Source organism: Protopterus annectens, chromosome 10.part0, assembly GCF_019279795.1.
Source record: "Protopterus annectens isolate FY-2018-M chromosome 10.part0, PAN1.0, whole genome shotgun sequence".
NCBI classification, from domain to species: domain Eukaryota; kingdom Metazoa; phylum Chordata; order Ceratodontiformes; family Protopteridae; genus Protopterus; species Protopterus annectens.
Window position 1 is genome coordinate 1,811,822,252 of NC_056744.1, and position 18,063 is coordinate 1,811,840,314.

The following is an 18,063-nucleotide window of genomic DNA, read 5'->3' on the forward strand; positions in this document are numbered from 1 at the left end:
TTTGCAATTCAGTCGGACTTGCTTACAGTCTGCAACCAGCCAGTAAATATTTAAATAATTAATTGTAAATATTTTTTTTTTATTTTTAAACATTTCCTTTTCTTTCTTCCACAGCTGGGGGGGCTGCAGTCCTCCAGTCTGATGGCACGAGCCCCACTGCAACACAATAGTCATAGGTGACTTGATAGTTAGGCACACTGATGTCCCACTCACTAGGTTGAATAAGGAGAAAGTAACAAGTCAGCTGCCTATCAGGTACCAGGATCCACCACGCACTCAGGTCCCTCAACAACAGGTACAAATATGATTCTGTCATTGTACATGTGGGTGTGAATGACCTGAGACATACCTCCCTGGACTACATGAAAAGAGACATGGAGGAGCTCTCAGATTATGTAGCTCAGGCGGGTATGACTCTAGCCCTGAGCAGCATCCTACCATCACCCAGAATGATATCACAGTACAAGCAAAAAATTACTGATTTCAACAATTGCCTATGATTTTGGTGTCATTCTAAGAGGATCCAGTATCTGTCTTTCTGGGATGACATGATTGACAGACCTCGATGGTTTGCCAGAGATGGCCTGCATCTGTCACTTCTGGGCTTCTGGATACTCGCCAAGGCTCTTGTCACCCCTATAGTGCCTTTTTTAGGAGGTGTTCCAAAGACCAAATTACCACCATAACAGCATGTTCCTAAGCATCCTGGAGAATATTAGGGTACAGCCTAACACTCTCATAATGGGTGACTTCAACTACCCCTCCATTAACTGGGAAAGATACTCATGTACCAATGCACTTGCCCAACATTTCCTGAAATTCATTAATTCCAATGCCCTGGACCAGCTTGTTCTTACCCCTACTAGAGGTAGCAACATCCTTGACCTGGTTATTACTAACTTGGGTGACCATTGCTCTACACCAATAGTCAACTCCTCCGTGGTTAGATCCGACCACAAACTAATCACCTTGGAAATCCACATCCCTCCCACCCCACCCCCCCACTCCCGAAAAGGTAACCACCATGAAAAACTTCTACAAAGCTAACTTTGGGCTCCTAAAAACAGAGGTGGCTAACTTCACGGCATGAATGCAAATGAAGAATAGTTGCATGACCACCGAATAATACACCAATGCACTGTACAAACACGTACACAAATGCATGGATCTCGCCATACCCAATAGAACCAAAATGCTCTCCTCCAAAACAAGGAGGCCAATCTTGTGGTCCCCTGCCATAAGCAAACTCTACAACAGAAGGAGGAAACTGATGCAGAATAAGGTGAAGTCCCAACACTGGAAAAACTCTCCCTTATCAGCCTCAACAAAAAGGTGAGATCCCTCATCAAATCCTCTAAAGTTAGGTATGAAAACAGAATTGCAGTAGATAGTAAAGACAGCCACAAGGTCTTCTATAGTTATGTAAAGAATGTCCACTACAATACCTAGATTTGATCTGAGCTACTGCACAATCGTACCTCCTATACCAAGCCAACAGATATTGCCAATATACTGGCCGACAGATTCAATACCAACTTTACCCCTCTCTCCACCCCCAAAGGACCAATCACAATACCAGTAGATTGCCAGGCACCCAGTATTACTGTTGCACATGTTAAAACAGCACTGCCCAAGGCCAAGAATACAGCTTCTATGGGGCCTGACAATATCCCTGGCTGTATTCTACACGAACAACAGAGTGAAATGGCACTTCACCTGTGTGTCCTGCTCAATCACAGCCTCACCTCAGGCTTTATCCCTACTGAATGGTGCACTGCTACAGTCATCCCTCTCCACAAAGGAGGAGTGACTACAGACCCTGGGAACTATCACCCCATTAGCCTGACGAGTCTGATATGCAAAGCTATGAAACACATAATCATGGACCTAATAAACAGGGATACAGGGAATCTCCATACTCTGGATCCTACACAGTTTGGTTTTGTGAAGGGTAGGTCATGCCTGCTCAACCTGGTCGACTTCAATGAGTCAGTCACCAGAGCTGTGGATGAAGGCAAGGTCGTTCATACAGCCTATCTTGATCCGGCCAAGGCCTTTCATACCATTCCCCACTGAGAAATCATAGAAAAATTCACTAAGTTAGGCATCAACCCCTATATCACTCGGTGGGTTGCAAACTGGCTCACAGATAGAACCCACAGTGTGAAAACAGCTGACTCCAAGTCAGACTGACAACCAGTCATGAGTGGAGTCTAAAGGGTTTGGTCCTGGGTTCTCTCCTGTTTGGTATCTACTTTTCTGGAGTCCAGGCCAACATGAAGGGACTCTGGCTGACAAAGTTCACAGGTGATTGCAGGTTGGGAGCTATTATTAACTTCCCAAGTGATGTTGAAATCCTACAGAAATGCCGCACTGAGACCAACGAGTAGTGTTAGATGCCAAAAAATGTGTCATCATCCCCTTTGAGGAAAAACCAGGATCCCATGAATTACCACATCAATGGTAGCCCACTGAACACAGAAGGCATTATAAGAGATCTGGCAACACAGGTTAACAGCAACCTCTCTTTTGACCACCACATTGCCACTGTGGTCAGAAAGTTCTTCTATGTGGCACATCTCATTACTAAGGGTTTTGCATCTAGGAAGAAAGAGGGCATTGTCTTCCTCTACTCTTCCCTCATTAGGCCAATCATTGAGTACAATGCCCCATTTGGCATGTACCTCACTAGACACCTGCAACAACTAGAGAGGCCACAAAAGTACCTCACAAAGAGGATCCTAGGTCTTAAACACTTGTCCTATATGGACAGACTCAAAAATCTCCAACTGTTCTCTTGTCTCATTTCGCCTACTTAGAGGCGATCTCTGCTTGACTTACAAAGCCATGTCTGACCCAGCTCTGTTAGAAATGCTACATATAAAGAAATCCCAATCCCTCCGCACCACATGCTCCAGAGACCTCAACCTCATTACCACAATCAACAGAACATGCTGGAGGGACAGGTTCATAACCCAGAGACTGCCCATGCTATGGAACAGACTTTCCATACATGTCAAACAGAGCACCTCACTGGCCCTTTTCAAGAGAAATCATGATGAGTGGATGGGAAATAGAAAATTCACCCCCAGGGATCACTCCAGTGGCTCTACTCGACAGAGGAACTGGGAATTAAGACCGGGTGGCACGATGCCAGGGTAATCCTATGGGCTAGGCTTTTAAAGGCTCCAGGGCCATTAGCCTAGTACTCACCTATGAACCTAATCAAAACAGACCATAAATGCTCATGTGTCACCTAGTGGTCAAAATTAAAACTGCAAGTTTATTTACCAAATAAAGAAAACTTATTTTATATTAGGTCTAGTGATCATTATAGTATCCTTTGCAGACCATATTAATAGATTTATAAAGTAATTACAGAAGTAAATCCCATTTCAGTAAATTCAGAGACAATTGTTATGGAATAAATCCTACATGGATATAATTAGTAAAACAGACCTTGCATGGGCCTGAAAATGTAAGGTTAGGCCTGTGTCTTCATTTTACATTTCATATTTTAAAGTAATACAGAAAAAGATGCCTGTGTGTGCTATCTCAGGAAGAGTTGTTAGATTAGATATCATTTAAATGTACAAAAATGCAGCCATATTAAAGCAGGCTTCACAGTTTGCATACAGTTTCAGTAAATGCACTTTCAAAAATAACATTGAGTCAAGAATACTGATAAGAACAGAATGTGCTGTACATTTGAGTATAAACACATTTTGTTTGCATGGTACATGGCTTGGGAACCAAGGCTAAGGAGCTATGTAGATATTTGCAGGGTTTTGGAATTATTAGGAAATATTTTAGACACAGTTAAGTTAGTTTGTTTGGCTTGATATGTAGAAGGTCATTGCAGTACTGATAATCGGGTATGAGTGCAGAAGTCCAGTCAAATATCCAGCATTCCAGAATATAATTTATACTGTTCAGGAGAAAAGAAATATAAAGAATACAGATGCAGAGAACTGTTTCGGTTTATCAGCACTGTTACTGGAGACAGTATTTGGATATGTTGACATCTACCTCCACTGTACATAATGAAGCATTCCTAAGTAAACTACTGTATTTGCAGACATCATTGTGAAAGGCACAAAAAGACTTGGTGCACAAAGGAGAGACTGGTACCTGTTCAGCACAGTTCTGGGTAATTAACAGACAAATACATTAATTCCAGTCTCATTCCAGTTTCTTTCAGTCATTCCAGCTCATTCCAGTATTTATAGTTAGATCAGTTTTTCAAAGCGCATAGAGTACAATTAATTACATTTTATGTCTCTTGTTGAGGCATTTTCTGGTTTCTAGTCTTGATAACACATTACTTTTAAAGATCACTTTTTTAAAGGTGGCACTGTGATGAAGATAGAGGAGAGATAACCAAAAACCTTCTCCACCAATCCTGGTATAAACATGTGGAGAGCTATTAAATTCCTCCAGTCAGCAAGTCAAAAACACTGAGATGGAGAAGTTTCTAATGCTTGTGGTCACTTCTTTGGGAGAAGTTTTAAATGTTTAGCGTCACCACTCTGAATTTACATCTCAGCTAAGTGAGAACTATTGGCACTGAATGCCATTTAAGATTTGTCAAACAGAATGGAAATACAACAGAGTCTACCAGAATAAGTGCTAATTATCCCATCTGGAAGAGAATTATAAGGGGGTTATAAAGGGAAAGGTGGGTGGCATTCTGCAGCAGGTCAGTGAGACCCAATGGGCTAACGTTCCTCATGATAAGTCATTACCTTAAAAAAAAACACATTGTGAAAATTAAAGGCCAAGTCATCATGAATTTTTATATTCACTTCCTCAAACAGGGTGAGGCTTGAGTTATATCTCTCTAAGCCACTGTCTCACAATAAAAAAAAATAAATCCAAGCTTCAGTAACAACAGTTCTACTGGAGAGATTCAAAAATCAGATGAATGTATAAGATTCATTTGACATAAACTAGCCATCAGACAGAGACCCACTGGAGTAGAAATATACTACCTGGGAGGCAGAGGCCATGTAGGCTCAAGGACACCTGTCAGCTGAGTTAGGGAGGGACACCTAGAGGGTTACCAGTTCAAGAGGTGAGGAGGAGTGACTGTAATGTGACAAATGCAAATGGTTTGTGCCCTCATATTTGTTTCTCAGTAGGAATAAGAAAGCAAGTGTAAGTTTACAGAGGAAGGGACAAAAAAAACAGACTGTTTACAGTTGGAAAGGAAGGCCTCTATGACAAATAAATTAAACAGCGAGGTTTACTGTAGTCTTATTTTACCGACTGGAAGAAGGAAAAGGTATCCAAAGGCACATTTAGCAGCAGTGAGTTTTGATGTAAGACTAAGGACGCACACAGGGGTCGCTGACCGTGAAGTCAGGTACAAAAGAGAGATGCCATATATATATATATATATATATATATATATATATATATAGCTGTTTAATGTTTAATACAAGGGTTTAACTTATTAAAGCATAATTCTTTCAAAAACATCAGAATAATATGATCAACATTCACATAATTAAGATCACGTTATCTGCCGATGTAAAATGCTGTAGGACAAAGCCAGAAGTATGCAAATATCGCTGTACCAAGTACACATAATAAAACGGGGTATTTTATTTTTTTCTCTTCCTACCGTCGTATCTTCAGGCTTAAGCATGCACACTGTCAGCTTTCATGTTACATGGCGGTCAAAGGAGTAAGAGTTGATCATCTGTCTGTCTCTGTCTCTGTCTCTCTCTCTCTCTCTCTCTCTCTCTCTCTCTCTCTCTCTCTCTCTCTCTCTCCTTTGACTATCATATAGTAGTAGTATTCAGGAAATCATTCTGTTTATCACAATTCTGTTTGGTGTAATTGGTATCTAAAGCTATTTCATCCATGTTCATAGGTTCATAGGTTCATAGGTAGGTACTAGGCTATTAGCCCTAGGGCCTATATAAGCCTAGCCAAAAGTACCCTGGCTTTCGCCACCCAAGAAAAGTATTTTCCTGTGCCACTGTCGAGCAGAGTCACAGAGGTGATCCCCGGGGTGAATTTCCTATCTCCCATCCAATCATCACGATTTTTCTTGAACAGTGCTAATGAGGAGCTTTGTTTGAGATAGATAGGTAGTTTGCTCCAGAGTATGGGAAGTCTCTGGGACAGGAATCTATCCCTCCAGCATGTTCTGTTTATTGTGGTGATGAAGTGTAGGTCCCTAAAGCATGTAGCTCGTAGGGATTGGGATTTCTTTAAGTGGAGCATGTCTAAAAGCTCTGGGTTTGACATAGTTTTGTGTGTTAGGCAAAGATTGCCTCTGAGTAGGCGATATGCAACAGAGTAAAGCTGCAGTTTTTTGAGACGGTCTGCATAGGGCATCTCTTTGAGGCCGGTAATCCTCTTTGTGAGGTATTTCTGTGGCCTTTCCACTTATTGTAGATGTCTTGTGAGGTACATACCAAAAGGGGCATTGTACTCTATAATGGGTCTAATGAGTGACGAGTACAGGGGAACAATGACCTCTTTTTTCCTGGATGAGAAACCTTTTGTGATGAGGTGTGCCACATAGAAGGATTTCCTGACTACTGTGGCAATGTGATTATCAAAGGAGAGACTACAGTCCACCTGTGTCCCAAGGTCTCTTATCACACTTTCGGTGTTAAGTAGACTACCACCTATGTGGTAGTTCATGGGTACTGAGTTTTTACCAAAAGGAATGACAATGCACTTTTTGGCATTGAGCTTGAGGCCATGGCTTTGACACCAGGCATCTGTCTCAGCAAGGCCCTTTTGTAGGATGTCCACATCTTTTGGAGTTTTGTTTATGGCTCCTAGTTTGCAGTCATCTGTGAACTTCATTAGCCAAAGACATTCTGTGTTGGCCTGTACTTCAGAGATGTAGATACCAAACAGGAGAGGACCCAAGACTGAACCCTGTGGTACTCCACTTGTCACTGGTCTGAAGCTGGATTTGGAGTCTGCTACTTTCACAGTGTGGGTTCTGTCAGTGAGCCAGTTGGCAACCTATCTTGTGACATAGGGATTTATACCTAGCTTAGTGAGTTTATCTATAATTCCAGAGTGGGGGATGGTGTCAAAAGCCTTGGCGAGATCTAGATAGGCTGTGTAAACCACCTTACCCTCATCTACGGCTTTGGTGACTGCTTCAAAGAAGTCTATCAGGTTTAGGAGACATGATCTGCCTTTTACAAACCCGAACTGAGTGGGGTCCTGAGTTTGGAGATTACCAATGTCATTGTTTATAAGTTCCATGATGATATGCTCCATAGCCTTGCAGACCAGGCTCGTTAGGCTAATGGGGCGGTAGTTTCCGGGGTCTGTGGTGGCTCCCCCTTGGTGGAGTGGGATAACTGTTGCTGTGCACCATTCAGTGGGCACATAGCCTGAGGTGAGGCTATGACTGAACATGGTACTTAGATGGGGTGCCAGTTAGTTCTGTAGTTCATGTAGAACACAGCCTGGGATGTCGTCAGGTCCCATGGATGCTGTGTTCTTGGCTTTGGATAGTGTGTTTTTTACCTGTGCAGCCGTGATTACAGGAACTTTGCATTCTTCTGGTATAGAGATGGGCCCTTTAGGGGATGACAGAGGGGTAAAGTTAGCACTGAACCTATCTGCCAGGATGTTGGCAATATCCGTTAGTTCTGTATATTTAGTGCCATTGTGCTATAACTCAGTGCAGATCTGAGTGTTGCCATTGAGATTCTTGACATAGCTATAGAATGCTTTGTGGTTGTCTTTAGAGTCAGTGGAGATTTTATTTTCATAACTAGCTTTGGAGGATTTTATGAGGGATCTCAGCTTTTTACTGAACAAGTTAACATTCCTCTGTACTCTGCTTTATTTAGGCCAGTTATAGAGTGCAATACTCCTTTTCATCTGTACCTAGCTAGACACATCAGGCAGACAGGAATGACACAGTGATTCCTAACTAAAAAGATTACTGGTTTAAAGACCTTTAGCTACCAAGACAGACTTAAAGCCCTTGCTCTATAATCAGTCTCTTACAGACTCCTTCATGGAGATCTAGGTCTTGTATTCTGTCCTGTTCAGGACTCAACCTTTCTAGATCTCTTTGTATCTTCACTAGACAAATAGCTCTGTAAACACTCAAATAAAGAATTTTAATCTGCATCAACTACTAAATAACACATGATGGAGAGAGAAGAATATTTCTCAACTTAACATTTAAACAATCTCTGGAATAGATTCATTTTACAACTAAAACAGAGTAGCACTCTCACATCTTTCAAGAACAGCCTGGCTTGACCTGCGTTGCTCTTTTAGAAGCCAGAGGTGCATCATCAGGGAGGATATAATCCGGGTACATGTGGTCTTACAATTTACTTGCCTTAAAATACCTGTGATGATGCTGTGATCCTGTGTACATACACATCTCCTGACTACACTGTTCTCTAGATGATTCAGATAGCTTGAAAGACAGGAGATACCATCTTTTCTGCATTAATTAAATCCCTTGCTACCAGATACATCGAGTTATTCCGCCACCTTCACAACATTTAACATTTACCTGTACTATGCCAGTATTTATGTGTTTCTAAGGTGTATGTACAGTCATAGCATTCAACCTTCCATCTCCACAATGTGGAATACTACCTCTCATAACTGGGTACAAATGGATGTGGACCACTAACAACTTCAACTGGGAGGCTCACATCATGGTTAAAATGTGCTGCTTTATACTTACTAAAAGTTCTTTTGATGAATTATTATGTTTCAGCATTACGTACCATAGACATTAGTTCTAAAAAGTTCTTAACATTTCATGTGTAACAACCCTTTCACTGTGGACATGCAATGAGCATGGACTTTTTTTTTTTTTTTTAAGATTCAAAATGAGGAATGTTCCTGATAATGAAGTACAGGTGGCCATGACAATCGTGGTTAATTTCTCAGTATATAAACCACCACAGCCACACTGGTAATATAACAATACCTCTTACTTCCTTGTTCTACAATCTCTTCCACTATATAATAACACTCTTCATGTTCCCCTCTCCTCCTCTATTCCAGTTTCCACTCCCAAGACTCCCTAATCAATACTAGTAACCTTCGCCACCTTTCCCGCCACACCTACTGCCACCATCATATGCCGTCACTCTTCTTCTTGCTCATCATCACATCGTTGTAACGGCAATTGTTTACTTTACAACACATCATCAGATTGACACTCTGATAGGGCTGTCAGTTAAGCATGTTTTTTGGAATGTTTTTAAATCTTACTTTTTACTCTAGAAACTATAAAAAGTTAAATAAAGTTTAAGTAAAATTTTAAAACACTAATATCAGGCATTACTGACTTAATGACAGTGAAAAACTAGACACATCCAGCAAGGAGGCTGCTGATCCCTGCTATACACAATTTTAAGTTAATCTGTTTTGTACTCCTATGGTTTGGGAGGTGCAGGGGGCAAGGCCCACCAAGGACTTAAGCTGTCTATATTTTTAATCTCTCATCCTGTTAAAAACAACTTATAAACAAATTATAATTACAATGTCTGCCCACTTCAGCTCAAGACAGGGGCTTGCTACAGAGCATGCTGGTAGGTCCTAATATAAACAATCGCCATTATAACGTGTGTGCACTGCTAAACCTGCCTGTCTCCCTACACCTTTCACTACTCTCCTTGACAGTACTGCATCTACATTGTTATAGAAATAACTCCCCACCTTTGCTATATTTCTACTCTCATCCTGCTGTTTTTAGTTAGTATTTATAGGTGTATAGTTCATTGTTTTCGACAATTACATCAGCACACGTCTGTATGTAAAATCATTTATAAATATTGCATGTATTGTGATATTGCTCTCCTTCTCCTGTTATTGTATTCGATATCCTACAAACCAAGTGCTCCGTATTGTGCAGAATGTTCTGTATTTACATAGTCAAGAGTCACAATTACGCACTGGACATGGACACTGCTGGGTTTTAACTGCCATATGAGCTGGGGCTGCGGTGGTGCGGCGGTTAGTGTTTTCTGGTTTGATTCTCAGATGGAGTGCCTTTTGTGTGGAGTCTGCATGTCCTCCCTGTGGTCGAGTGAGCTTTAAAGTGTGTGTGTGTGTGTGTGTGTGTGTGTGTGTGTGTGTGTGTGTGTGTGTGTGTGTGTGTGTGTGTGTGTGTCTGTGTCTTTTGTGAAGGGTGGGCACTGGGCTGGCAACTTGACCCTGTAAAACCTCCACTGCCAATCATTCTGAGGACTGGTGATCTGATCTGGTGACCCCCTAACCAGGAAAAACTGAAAGACATTGCTATTGCAGTATATGAGCCAATCTGATTACTTCTAATACAAAGCAAGCCAATGAGAATGCACACAGAAGTTGTCCAATGGCATGGCGCTACAGTTTTCACACCACTGCAATCACAGTGTGCTCAGCTTTTCTAATTAGGAAAAGTTATTTGACTGTCATGGGGACAGACGGCTGCACCAAAGAAACCAACTGGTCATCTTGGGAGTTGCTGCTACAGCTAGCATGTATGCAGAAGCGGCCTTAGGTCAACTGGTGCACTAGGCAAAATGGCTCCATGGTACCCCCCTCAAACCACCTGGTGCCCCCATCCTGGTCTACCTACACCAAATAAATACTGGAAAAGCGCCCCTGCTAGAGCTGCGCCCTAGGCGGCCGCCTAGTTGTCCTATGCCTAAGGCCGGCTATGCATGTATGCAGTGTACTACACAGAAATGAAAGGGAACAAAAGACCTATAGACTTGGTCACATGTTTCAAAAAGGCTGTGATTTGCTTTCTGCAAAGTGCTTCTGTAGATGTTCTACATTTTGCCTATCGTTCCACATTTGGAGATGGAAGGGCGAGAGCTAGAGCTGCTTTCTTCACTTAATTAGGCTAGATTAGTATTATTTGAAGGATATGAAGTCTGACACTAAAATGTATGCCATTATTTGATGGCCTCAGTCCTCCGTGATTTGCTAGAAAACTACAAATTTTATGAGTAACAGCCCAAAAATATGACATAAAAATCTAGACATCCTTTGAAAATCTGTACAGTTGAGAGGTATGCGAAATAATTCATAATGAGGCCCTTATGCCCCAACAAGTTTTCATTTATATATCACAATTCCATACCCACAATGCAACTGGAGTTTGGTAGTTTGGTAGAATTCTGGTGCTATTTTTTTTAGCCCTAATGTTGTTGTTGTTGTCTTTCAGCTTTTCCCGTTTAGGGGTTGCCACAGCGGAACTCTGGTCCGCTAATAATTGGCAGTAGATTTTCACAGTGCTGAGTTGCCAGCTCAACACCCAACCTTCAACGAAGGCACACCCATTCACGCATGTCTTTCAGAACGTCACTCAACCCGCGGGGAGGACATGTTCAAATCAGGATGCCATGATGTATTTTGTGCTGTATAAGAAGCAATAATCAGTAAGGGTAGCAACCACAAATAAAATAAAATCAGGAGGTCCACGTTTGACATAGAGCTGGAGCAAGAAGATTTTTTTATGCTTTCTTTCCTGCCACATATGCTAAAATTGAAAAATCCTTCCATATTTTTTCACAGGGTATTTTCTGATAAATGTTTATACAGTCCTTTAGCACTTAAAAATCATAATAAACAGTTATTTTCACAAAATACATCTCCAAAAGTAATGAAAAGAAACAAAAGATTCTGAAAGATACTGAGAAAATGTTAAACAATTGCACATATTTTATAGTTACTCAAGGGCATTTCAAATGTTCTGCCCCCTCTCACATTATAGCTGCAAGTGCATTGACTGACAATCCACATGTAAAAAGTTGAATTCCTTTCAAGCATGTTCAAGTGAACCTCTTTAGTTTTGCAAATGTCTGTAGCGTTGACCTACAATAACTTGCGTTGCTTTAACTATGCACCTTGCCCCAAATAACTCAGCTTTATATTAGAACACTACCCACCAAATGAGCAGTAGTAAGAACCACCCAAACCCCGCCCAACACCCTGCACATGATGTTTATTGTTTTTGTACGTGTGAATAAACATAAGGTCTGAGTCAGTAGTTTACTATTTTCCTCAAAGCAAGTGCGATCTCGGAGTTGGTATATTTAAGTAGTGGGGGTGTGGGGAGTGCAGGGGGGCAGTGCGATTACTATACTACAGAAAGTGATTTTGGTAAATTAAATTTTGTCAATCATGCATGATTAACATGCCACGTCACACCCCCAGCCATTTCAATCACTGTGACCATGCCCATTTCTGGGCAGAAATGCCGGTGGGGTAGTGTTCTAATACAAAGCCAATAATAATATTCTCTATAAATATACCATAAGCTTTCTTTTTTTTCACTTCATATTGCAATTGCTGTTTGTATTATACTAACCACTTTAATTTCTCTATAATGTAAAAGGAAAGTAAAAACAAACGCTGCTCAGCATCATGGACAGTTTTAAATGTTACTCTTAAAGTCTCTTAAAAGTTAATGGAGCAACAGGTTTTGCAACAATATTGTACTTTTCTGAACAACAGAGAGTAGAAGGCTCTAATGCCCAACGTTAATGATTCTCTGCAATCCTTGGTGAATTTTATCAGAAAATGAAACATTTTTATGAGGTACATAGTAGAAACATGATACAAAAACAAGGACATTAGAAACAGACAACTGGTGCCAGAGCCATGGCCTCAAGCTAAACGCCAAAAAGTGTATAGTCTTCCCCTTTGGCAAAAACAAAGTGCCCACAAATTACCACATAGGTGGTAATACACTAAGTACGGAAGAAGTAATTAGGGTCCTGGGGACCCAAGTTGATAGCAATCTCTCAACCACGTGGCCAAAGTGGTTAGAAAAACATTTTATATAGCCCACCTAATCATGAAGGGATTCACATCTAGATCAGGGGAGGTCATCGTGCCTCTTTACTCATCCCTCATCAGGCCCATAATTGAGTACAATGCCCCTTTTGGGATGTACCTTACCAGACACCTGCAGCAACTGGAAAGACCCCAAAAGTACCTCACCAAGAGGATCAAAGGGCTCAAACAGATGCCATATGCTGCCCGGTTAAAGAAAATCCAGCTCTACTCAGTGGCATACCGCCTGCTCAGAGGCGATCTGTGCCTGATGTATAAAGCCATGTCCAACCCAGAATTAATGGACATGCTGCACCTCAGAAAATCCAAATCCCATTGAGCTACGTGCTCGAGACTTGAACCTCAGCACTGAAATAAATAGGACATGCTGGAGGGACAGATTCATAACCCAGAGGCTCCCTTCACTCTGGAATAAAATCCCAGTCCAGGTTAGGCAAAATCCCTCACTGACTCTCTTCAAAAGGAATCTTGATGAGTGGATGGGAGATCGTAGGTTTACCCCGGGTATCACTTCTGTGTCACTGTTAGACAGAGGCACAGTATACTAACCTCGAAAAAGGGCATTGCAAAACTCATTTAAAATGGGTGGCAAAAGCCAAACACACTCTGGCTTGGCTTATAAATGCCCTAGGGCAGATAGCCTAGTATGAACCTATGACATTTGAAAGGTATGAGTGAGCCACCACTGCAGACTTAGTCTCTGCTATTTGTCATTTGCACATTCTAGCAGCACTATTGATTAATTTATATATGTCCCATGATTTCATGGCAACGGTCTTTTTGTAAACAGAGCATAGTCATCACTTTGCAGTTTACTGCCAGGTGCATTCATCTCGGATTTACCATTAGGCTTCAGCCTATCCTCTGTCGCACCTGTGTTAGCTCCTCCCCCTGTTCTTCCGCAGAATCTAGAGCCCTTTACTAACCCCACTGTAATCCTACCAGTTTATAGCTGGTCTACCATCTATTAATAAACAACAACACTATTTTTTTTGATGTGCCATTATTTCATTATATACAAGTAACAACTTTTGCATTTCACTTCTTGAATTTTTGTGTTCCTGGACCTGCAAGCATGTAATGTGTAGGATTCAATACCTACTAACTGTACAGATTTTCGCAGAATGTCTAGATTTTTGCATCATATTTTTGGTCAGTTTCTCATAAAATTTGTGATTTTCTTGATTTTTGTGGCAAATCAGTGAGGAGTGAATTAATTACATAATGAAAGTAATTTGAGTTTCAGACTTCATATCCTTCATATAAATGCATTGTAAGAGAAGACCTTTAATTCTAACAACTTTCTAAGTTTACAAGAGCCATATTTAAAAATTGCCCCTAATTTTTAGCCCCCCCCCCCCCCATCCAGATTCTTGTGCTAAGAGGTTGAGAACTACTGGGATTTAAGAAGCATGTTTTGTTTAAAAATCTGCTTAAGGGACTGCTGTGACTTTACAGAGGGATTGCTGTTTATTATGTCAAGGTTAGAGACATAAAATTGACTGCTCTGAAAGGTGTGCTATTGTGTCATGCAATGCCAGCAGCAGGTAGGATTCCTGACTAAGCTTTGCCGTACCTGCCTGATTACTGATTGCCTTATCAGCAACAAAACAGTCTTTCTGGGAACTGGGAACTTCATGTACACTGGGGAATTCCTGCCTCTTTAATTTCACTTTCAATTTGTGTCACCAGAAGGGGCTTATTTAACTCCATGTCATGGCATGAGGATAAACAGTACCTGAGCATCTATCAAGACACAAAGGTAAGTCTGTCTGCAGACAGTCAATTAAGTGTTAATTCTATACGCTTGCTGGGGTGCTATTAGGAACTGCAGGTATTTCAGAGGCTCCAAGAAACACTTGTCAACTTAAGAGGAGGTGGCAGCAAAATCATTTTTTAAAGACTTATTTGAAGAGTTTCTAGTTGCAGATAAGCTCTTAAAGTGCAACAGCCCCAGCTGACCTGAAATTATTTTAGGAATGTGGTGCTACAGAAATGAAATCCGTCTGTAAGTCTACAGGTATAAACGTAAAACAGGTGAGGTATACATGGCATTTGATGATGTTGATTAAACTGCAAAAGCGTACGGCATACTCATGCTATCTCCAGTAACTTACATGCTGTTTCCTTACTTTTACTAATTACTAAGTTACTTACAAATAATCTGAAACTTACACTGCATAAGTCATCTCCTAGTTTTATCTTTCAGTTTTAGATAATACGATCTACAAGGTAGATCAGTCCAAAAATCAATAAAGCTTTGCTATCACCCACGCTCACATAACACTTCTTCCCCTGACTTGGAAGGGCAGCAGAAGTTCGGCCCGGGGAGAGTTTCTGTCTACTAATCCAGTTTGTAAGGACCTTAAAGGTGGCAAGGCTTTCACTCTGTTTAGCATGAATGGGTCTGCCATGCCAAAGTCTTCTGTTTACTTATTGCTGAATGTTTAAATCCTTATTGCAGGTGTTTGTGGCACTGCTAGATTTGTGCAGGTGTAGTAGATAAAGGATGTTGTACACCTTCATGTCTGTAAATTATTAACATAAAACACAGAGGAATTTATAAGAGAGACATTGCATATAGCGCTAGGGATTGTTGTCTGTTTTAGTAGCTAAGGGTCTACACGCCTGCAGCCATTTTATTTAGGAAACTTTGGGGTCTGTCAAGTTATGCAGTATGTGTAGACAGGTACATGGTAAAAAGGACATTGTATTCAATAATTGGTCTGGTAAGGTATGAGTGGAAAGGGATTATAAACTTCTTTTGATTGAGATGAGATATGTTTAAATGTTACTTGGGTCAAATGTAAGTTTTTTTTTTCATGCTGTTATGGTTAAAGACAGGGAATTGTCAGTGAAAGTACTTAGATCTCTAATGGTTGAATCATTCTGCAGAGGGATGTCTTCTATACAGTAGGCAGTGTAACAGCTTTGTTTTCCAAACTGAACCAAACAGCAGTGCATTGTTTAGCATTTAGTTTATGCCCTTTTTCTTTACGCTCGTTATGTACAAGGTATAGACTAAGCTGCAGTGAAGTACTGAAAGCTGAGTGAACAAAAACACCCAGCTTGCAATCATTAGCAGATTCAGTTAACTGTTGGTCTGGGTTACTGGACTGAAGGTAGGAGAAGTGGATACTGACTTGGAGGGGTCCCAATACAGTGCCCTCAGCGATACCACTGGTCATCATCTAGCTTTTTGTGATGGTTTTGTCTGCTGAAAGTATGTGTATTTTCTTTGACAACTGCCTTGCTATCCACCTCACAATATACATGGTTTGTGCTTATGTCTTAATGTTTGCTGACAATTTCATCTTGAAGAATAATGTCAAAGGCTTTAGCCAAATCAGCATATGCCTTTTGAACTGCATGGCCACTACCCACAGCTTCTCTGACTTTTGAAAAAGAAGTTTGCTAGGTCAGGTAGGCATGACCTACCTTTGCTGAGCCTGAATTGGTGACTATACAGAGTGTTAAGGTTTTCAGTATCTAGGCTTATAAAGGGTGATGCAATGCATTTCACGGCAATGCAAATTAAACTGCTTAGGGTAATATTGTAGTAACCAGTGCTGATGGTAGGGCTGCGTGTAAGATCATTACAATGGCCATTTTCTAAACTTTAGGAACATAATCAGTGAAGGGGCTAGAAAAGGTTTAAGAGAGGCTGTGATAAGGTGTATTTGGCACTAGTGCTTGGGCACAGGTAATGTTATCAGGGCCTCTGGCATGATAGTTTACAATTTGGAGGAGGCAGTTATATCTTGATCACTGCAGTTCTTTGAGAGGGTTGTGACTCAAGAATTTGTGGAATTTCTCTGACTGTAGTTGGTGTTAAAAATTAGCACTAAGTTTATTTGCTGGCATGTTGGCCTATCCTTTAGAGCAAATAGGGTATTGTTATGGAATAGCTCAAGAGTATTGCTTGAGTATTGTTTCTGATGTAACAGAAGAAAGATTTATAATTATCCTTGGTTTCTGTTGCTGCTGCTGTTAGTTTGTGTTTATTTATTTATTTATTTTTATTTTACATTTGTTGACTGGGATAGTCCGACTGGATACATGTCCATTTTCAGCGGAGGCCCAGGAAGAAAAGCTCCAAAGGAAGTTTACACAAGGATCTTAACAAAGCGCACTTTTATCACAGGTTACAAAGTCTGTTGATGAGTATCAGTTGTACATGGACTCAAGCATATCATATAGCATAATAAAAATAGCACAAGACATTTGAGTTACAAAAATAGTGTTGGTATACAAGAGAAGCTAACCATTTAGTCAGGCTTGGAGCATGGACATAACCACTGAGACATGAAATACTGCTTGAGACATTCTTTGAATCGAGATAACGATGTTTCAAGGGTAAGGTCAGCAGGTAGAGAGTTCCAAATTTTGCCAACATAGTTGGCGAAGAGGGTGTCCCCGGCTGAGTTGTTGGGTTTGATAGTTTGTACTACGAGTCTATTAGATGAGCATAATTATCTGAGGTTATGGTGGGGACAGATAATGTTTTTTTTTTTTAGTGCCGGAGTATTATCAGGTTGTTTGAGTACTTTATGAGCGAATATAAGTTGGTTATACTGAAACAGTCTAGGTAGCTCTGGCCATCCAAGATTACTTAGGTTTATAAAGTGGTGTGTTCTATAGGGCAGGCCAGTGGCAAATCTAGCTATGTGGTTGTAGCAGCTAGAGAGTTTGTTAAGTTCGGTTTTATTTAAGTTGGTAAGTACAGGGGAGGCATAACATAGGGTAGAGAGCAGATTGGAGCGGGCAATGGCAGTTCTGGTAGATGGGGTTAGGAATGGCTTTATCCTATATAGTGACCCAAGTTTTTTGTTTACATGTTTTTACAATTTTGTTGATGTGCACATCACATTTAAGATTTTTATCGATAATAATTCCTAATAGTTTTGTATGGGGATCTGGGGCGCTTATGGTACCATTATTGGACATAATGGTAAAGGATAACAATGGGGATCTTTGCGTGGGGGAAAAAGTAGTAGTTTTGTTTTGCTGGGATTTAAGAGCAGACAGCAGTCAGCAAGCCAGTTTTCAAATTTGGTTAAAGGAACTCTAAGTTATTGACTGCAGCTCTAGTTGGGAGGTGGCTGTGCAGATCAATGTGGAGTCATCCGCATATTGGATGCAATTAACCTTCGGTATGACAGTGTGAAGGTCGTTGATAAATATGGACAACAGAAGATGTCCCAGTATAGATCCCTGGGGGACACCTAGGGTGTTAGGCAGGAGGTTAGA

General features: G+C 40.9%; 1 protein-coding gene across 3 annotated transcripts in view; it reads left to right on the forward strand.

Annotated features, from left to right (window-relative positions):
- Positions 1 to 14,446: 14,446 nt before the first annotated feature.
- The window catches only part of LOC122812883, a 169,493-nt gene continuing 165,876 nt past the window's right edge, over positions 14,447 to 18,063 (forward strand). The window contains exon 1 of one of the 3 annotated variants that reach the window (XM_044084924.1): positions 14,447 to 14,575. In XM_044084924.1, coding sequence (XP_043940859.1) covers positions 14,525 to 14,575 — 51 coding nt within the window. In that variant the 5' untranslated portion in view covers positions 14,447 to 14,524. Of the gene's footprint in view, positions 14,576 to 14,710; positions 14,851 to 18,063 lie in introns of those variants that run through there. The other 2 variants (XM_044084922.1, XM_044084923.1) reach the window with 2 other exon arrangements.